General features: G+C 37.6%; 1 protein-coding gene across 1 annotated transcript in view; it reads right to left on the bottom strand.

Annotated features, from left to right (window-relative positions):
- Positions 1-860: 860 nt before the first annotated feature.
- LOC131434178 (uncharacterized) overlaps positions 861-7,084 on the bottom strand; it is a 56,364-nt gene continuing 50,140 nt past the window's right edge. The window contains exons 7-9 of the mRNA XM_058600833.1: positions 2,210-2,421; positions 1,834-2,129; positions 861-1,200 (exon numbers count right to left, since the gene is read on the bottom strand). Coding sequence (XP_058456816.1) covers positions 861-1,200; positions 1,834-2,129; positions 2,210-2,421 — 848 coding nt within the window. The remainder of the gene's footprint in view (positions 1,201-1,833; positions 2,130-2,209; positions 2,422-7,084) is intronic.

The following is a 7,084-nucleotide window of genomic DNA, read 5'->3' as shown; positions in this document are numbered from 1 at the left end:
TAACGTAACTTTTTTTTGCAGTTATAGAGGCTTTAACATTAATGTCATTCGCCCCTTCGGACCAGAAAAACTTTCTGACCCTATGTGCGGGGTTGGGAATCGAACCCAGGCGGGCGGCGTGAAAGTCATCAACTTACCCATCACGCTATACCCGTGCCCCTCTTTTAACGTAACTGACCAAACGTGTTATTTTTTTTATCGCGCAAATTTCTCGGAGATGGCTGAACCGATTTCAACAAACTTAGGATTGTTTATAAGATATTGTAAGGTCATTGATCAAGTTTGAAGATCAAATGGCTGTGACTTTTGGTTCCGGAGATATGATGATATAAGTGACGTAACCGACAAAACGCGTTGTTTTTTTACCGCGCAAGATTCTCTAAAATGGCTGAACCAATTTTAATATTGTTAGGCCATTGATCAAGTTTGAAGATCCAATGACTGCGACTTCTGTTTCCGGAGATATGATGTTGTAAGTGACGTTACCGCTCTAATGTATATAAGGGTATATTTGAAAATTTTGACCGACGCTTTACAACTTTCTCTTGAGCTCTTGATTTGAATACAAATAACAATATTCGTGTTATAATGATTTGAAGAGAATCATTCGTGCAAAGTTTTATCAATTAACGTATGGAATTGCTCATTCATAAGTTACCCATCAAATTCATTCTTATTGAAGACGAATGCAATAAAAGTATTTCTAAGTTTTCTTTCATATTATACTAAAATGTGTGTTTGTAGTTTATTCTGGAATTTGCAAATACATTAACAATATATGTTCGACTACTGCGCGTTAGATCCTGTAAATGTGCACAAAAAATTCTTCAGTATTGCAAATCAAACCAACCGAAATCAATTCAATCTGCATAAGGATAAACCAGGTCATGATCCCTCGGCTGCTGCTGCTGCCGTTGTAAAACTCCAAACTCCGATTGCCGGCGAGGTTCACGTGTCTTTTGTTGCTGGCACCGATGGCACCGATTTCGCTGCAGCCCCAGTCGATGATGCAGTATCTCAATCAGCAGAAAGCCAGCAGACATCAGCGAGCCGACGAGCAGCAGGATAAACGCCGAATAAACACTGTCCATGCCAACAATCAGATCCGTTGGCGCTATTTTGCGCACACATTTCGGTTTCGGTTCCTGCCAAACGTGTCTCTGGTGGTCCATTATGCCGGCTTCATTCAAGCGTCGTAATCTGCGAATTTAGATCAGCCCGTGTGGTCAACCGGGACAACAGAAACAACATAGACAAAGCGAGACAGAGAACTAGCAGAGTAGCAGCTAGTCGGGAAATCGGAAAAATCCAACAAAAATCCACAAAGTGCCCGTTGCCCGTATCCTTTCAGGGTATGGAGCAAAAACTGATTTCGCCCAGAGTCAGCAAAACATCACAGAATAATGGCAGTTCCGAGCGAGTGCAAAGTGGAAAATCGGGGAACGACTGGTGAATGCCGTTTGTACAGTGACAGTACTTGGGTGAGTGTGGTTGTGCATATGAATTGTTGAATACTTTATTGAAACTATGATTGAAATTGAGCATGAATAGTGATCGATGAATTTTATGGAACAACCGAGGCTCTGAACTCTTCTATGATTGCAAGCCGAAACTATTGCCTCACATTGAACAATTTCCGTTAGATTAAAAATTTGTCTGTCTAATCACTAGTCGAGTTAACGTAAAACAATAACCACTTGCGATTTGTGAACGGAAATTTTTCAATTTTTCCGAATCTTATAAATTCGTGAGTTCAGGCAAACGCTACTATGCAAACAAAAAGCTTTCACGTCTCCCCCGCTAAACTGTCGCAAAACAAATCATTCCACTCACCCGTACGTTATAACATCCCGGTAGGGTGAATTTTTTTGTACAATCGCCACCATCCACTGGGCAGACCGGGGGAACATGTCGATTTCGGCAAGCTCACAAACTTCCAGTTCGCTGAAGGTTTCCTGTATGATTTTGTAGCCGGCCGAAATGGCCACGTGGAATGCGTATCCACCTGCCTTGACCAGTTTTAGCCCGTCAGCCGCGCTCAGAAAGTGCGATTCATTCCGGTGCGTTTTTTCGTCGTAAACTCGAACCCTTGTTCGATACAGTTCAAGTGAGTCTTGATCCGTTGTTCTCTAGAGGTGAGGGGATGAAACATGGGAAGGTATCAGATTTCAAAGCAGGCAAACTTGTCATACGAGAATCAACTGTTTACCACGAAATAGTCATGATTGTAGGGGATGTCTTCGATTCCGAGCTGCATGCCGCTGTCGATTAGGTTTCGCAAGGTTTTTACATTTTTAGCCGGAGTCATTATCAGAGAACCAACGATACTGGCTGAGTAGAACTGGAACATCAGATATCCGAATAGTAGCATAAACAGTGAGGTGCATTTCCCCGATGGAAGGTGCGGAATTTCGGATAGTCCTGGCAGAATGTACAAGGGAATATATCAGTAAGTCACATTTTGTCGTGAATACAACTTACTTTACTATGGACCGACTTTTTAAAATTTACCCTCTGAGTGGTGATAAGTTTTGATCGTGAATATCTCTTGTTGTATCTAACGTATCAAAATAAATTTTCGCTACATGCTATCGGAAATATTGTCATAATTTTATGATAAAGTTTGCAGTTGTATGGCAAAATCTCAAATAATTCAATTTGGTATCAACGAGTATCAAAGAGGAAAACTCATAACGCGTGTTTGCCTTTATCGTACTTTGAAAGCTCATAGCTTAGTGATCTGTAGAAGTCTTTATATAATCTAACCACCAATAGATTCGAAAGTTTTCAACTTGAACGTATATTGCAACAACATTGAAGTGTTTCAATAGTACACCATTGAAAAACCTGTCTGATTTGACACATTTCAGCACCAGCCAATCAGAACGCGTTCTGAGTACGAGAACAAAATATCTGCTGCTGCCTCGATATGAAAGATGATCATGAACACTTTTGCCCTTAATTTTCTGAGCAAAGCTGGATGGATTGTTTCATCTTATTTCGAATCCAATCGGAAATCACAATGAATTCCGAGTAAAATTTCGGACAAGTTTACCAAGTGTCAACGCCAAGAGCCATCTCAGTTCTGTCTAAAAGCAGATCCTGTTGGTCGCGACAATTCAAGGCACTTTTTAGACCCGCTGATCATCATTAGGAAATAATTCTTTTCTCCATTTCCTACCAAACGCAATGAATACGATCATAAAAATGTAAGTTGAAAAATATTACGTCGTCACAAACACACGCAATTACGACGGTAACGATCTATCGCAATGCGAAAATGAAAGTATTGATCATGACATCTTTATACTAGGTATCGTTTCGAAATATGCCGTGCAAAACAGGGGTGCCACATGTACAGATTAATCTGTATTTTACTTATCCTGAAAATTCCAGATTTAAATGTTGCGAAAGGAAAGATTTTTCAACACCGCTAAAAATCCACATTTGTTAACCCGCATCCGTCCTTCAAAATGGTAAAACAAAGGTTCTGAAGTATCAATTTTGATACATGCCATCGAAACGTACTGAATTCACACAAAAACAACAGGCTAACATTTTGTATATATGGATTATATGATTATATGATCGTTTATTTTTTAAATCCTATTTTGTAGTTGAGATTTGTATCAATTTGATACAAAGATCAGATTCGGGTCAAAAAGTGTTTTTCTAAATCAAATCGTAAAAATACGCCGAAAATAGTTGTGGGGGATAGATGCTTAAAAACAAGATAATATTAATTCAATTGATTGATGACAGAAAACCAACAAATTAAGACTTTGCTTCACCATCTCCCATATTCGACTGATATGGCTCCATCTGACAATTATCAGCTTCCAAACCTCGGACGAAGCGTTTTGCCTTTCTCATATAGAAAGGCTATGCAATCTCCGTGAATACCGACTTTACAACCGTTGCCCGGAGGACCGAGTGTCATACCTTATGATCAAAAAAGAACCGGAATTTTATTAAAAATCGCAAAATTTCAATTTTTAATAAATCTCTTTATTATCGCCTTCAAAGTACTCTCCTCCTGCGGCAATACATGCATGCCCCACGCTTGATCCAATTTTCCATACAAGTTGTATAGGCCGCCGAAGGTATGTCCTTTAGTTCACGCAGCGAATTCTCTTTTATGGTCTCTATGGTCTCAAAACGCGTTCCCCGCAATGGCAATTTGAGACTGGGGAAAAGGAAAAGTCACATGGGGCCATATCTGGAGAGTACGGTGCTTGGTTGATGATATTGGTTGAGTTTTTGGCCAAAAACTGCGACACAACCAACGCTGTGTGAGCCGGCGCATTATCGTGGTGTAAAATCCATGAGTTTTTATTCCATAAGTCTGGCGTTTCAAACCCAACACATCAGTTAAAATGTGTTCGGCTCATCCATAAGAGATGCCCAACAACACAGCAATCTCTCTAATCGGTACAGAACGATTTTGCAACACGATTTGCTTCGCCGATCCAATGTTTTCTTCAGTAACAGATGTTGTTGGGCGGCCAGGGATCTCATCATGATCCAAGCTTGTACGACCACCTTTGCAGCGATGCCTGTGTTTTTCCTAGACACGATTCACCGAAGGCCTTTTCTAACATTTTCAACGTTTCGAAACACTTAAATTCATTTGCAACACAACATTTGATGCACGCACGTTGTTCTAAATTTTCATCCATTATAAAAATCGCCACACGAAAATTTTTCAACTTCTTTGTATAGACGCCAAACAAAAACTAATCGTACGATATGCGTCAAAATTTGACAGAATGTGTATAAAAGTGTTGCCAACGTTGAGAAAATAAAAGTTTACCGATTAGACAAGCGCGGGAATCTTAAAATGAAAATTCCGGTTCTTTTTTTATCATAAGGTATACCATTCGACTCAGTTCGTCGAGATCACACAATATCTGTCTGTGTGTATGTGTGTGTATGTATGTATGTTTGTGTGTATGCTACAAATAATGTCACTCAATTTTCTCAGAAATGGCCTAACCGATTTTCACAAACTTAGATTCAAATGAAAGGTCTTATGACCTCATACAATTTTCCTGAATTGCATTTGGATCCGACTTCCGGTTCCGGAATTACAAAGAAATATGTGCAAATTTATGAAAAAATAAAAATTGATTTCAGGAATTATGGGAAACCTTTGTGATTTTTATTCAGAATTTTTCAAAATGCATTTCATGTGAAAAAAATGTTCAAAATTTTCGAATTTTTTGAATCGCACTTACAATTTTGGTACCACTCTAGATTTTACATAAAAAACAAATCATTTATCAGTACATTACGCTTTCAGATTTTTAAAAAATGTGGACGGGTTTATCAAATATAGTTATTATTTGGTTTTAATAAAATAAATGTAAAATGACTTATCAGTTCATAAATAAAAACTTTATACCGTATATTAAAACCTAAATATTTGTCAATTCATTAGTTCTGATTCATGTTTCTCATGTTCATGTTCATGTTTCTACATGAAGTTGTAGATGGAAACGCATGGTAGTTCTAATGGCATGTAATATATGATTTTAGAACTAAATATCATGCGTCTCCATCGGATGATGACAATTTGATGGAGACACATGGTTTTCCGAATGATTTATTTTTGTAAAGTCTGATGTTATACCCGTCCACATTTTTTTAAAATCTGAAAAAATACAGCGTAATGTACTCATTAATGAATCATTTTTGATGAAAAATCTAGAGTGGTACCAAAATTGTAAGTCCAATTAAAAAAAAAATCGAAAATTTTGAACTCAAAGTTTTCAGTGAGAATGAAAAAAAACAGTGATTTAGAAGAAAAAAATTCAAAAAGATGTTTATGTTTCGTTTATGTCTTTTTCTCCAATACAACATCGTATTTATACCTGCCAATATTGAAAAGACAACCGAGTCTTAAATTTTGTCGGCAGTAGTGTGCCATCTAGTGGCTAGTAGTCATTACGGTGTTACCGTTTCGGTGACAGGGCGCCATATAGCTGCAGATTGCAGAAGCCAATTCAACCATTCATATTGGTTGAAAATAACATTTTATTTCTTTAATTCAACTAAAAGATTAGTTGAATGCAAATGAAATGTGCCTTAGCTAAGAAATGACAGCACGTTTAATTTGTGAATTCAACTAAAAAAAATAGTCATTTCAACAAATATTTTATTATTACTAAGGGAATGAGAATAAAAAATCTAAATTAGCAAAAGTAAGATTTTTTTAGTTATCTCAAAAAATAACTAACTAAAATCAGCAAATCAACTAAATTATTCGCGAAAATGCTGATTTCGGTCGTTCCGTGTGTGTGTATATGTGTGAGCACAATTTAAAAGAAGTTTCTTTCCGCACAATTTTCTCAGAGATGTCTGAACCAGGGCCGCTTTTGAAGAGGGGCAGTGGGAGTACGTGCCCCCAGGCTCACGGTCTTAGAGGGCCCTTGACGAGACCAACCGAACAAAAAAAGGCCATTCAGTTAGCAAGGGGCACACAAATAAATCCTGCCCACGGCCCCATTAATACGTTAAAGCGACGCTGGTCTGAACTGATTTAAACAAACTTAAAGTGCTGTTTTTGATTTGCATATATTCAAGTAGTTGAAAAATATGTTGTTTTGAATGCTGTCAAATGCCGGATACAGTTGAAAGCAAAACAATAATGGCAATGCAAAATCAAAAACTTTTTTAGTTGGAATCTGTTCGCGTCGCTTCAAAATGTTAATGAAAACAACATCGATGGTTAAAGCGTTTGGTGAAATTGTGTCCATTCGAGAAATTTATGATTTCATAACAAGTGTTTATCTAACAGTGGTGTTGTGATGAAGTTAACCTTGTTTAAGATGAAAAAGATTTTGATGACAAATTAGAAAATGTTAATGAATAAACATCTCGTAATCTTTCAGGTATGTGCAAAAAAATTATGCTTCAAATTCGATCATTGATTTACTTCCAGCTATTTGATATCGATGATGATGTTCATGCATTAGCAATAAAACGCCTTTTGACATGAATTTAATTTATAAAAGTAACAGGAGCGAAGGGTGTCAAACACACAGAACGCGCTGCGTTTGAATGGAGCGTTTGAATTGCCGTC

The sequence above is a fragment of the Malaya genurostris genome, chromosome 3 (assembly GCF_030247185.1).
Source record: "Malaya genurostris strain Urasoe2022 chromosome 3, Malgen_1.1, whole genome shotgun sequence".
In the NCBI taxonomy this organism is placed as follows: domain Eukaryota; kingdom Metazoa; phylum Arthropoda; class Insecta; order Diptera; family Culicidae; genus Malaya; species Malaya genurostris.
This window is presented reverse-complemented; position numbering and strand designations above follow the sequence as displayed.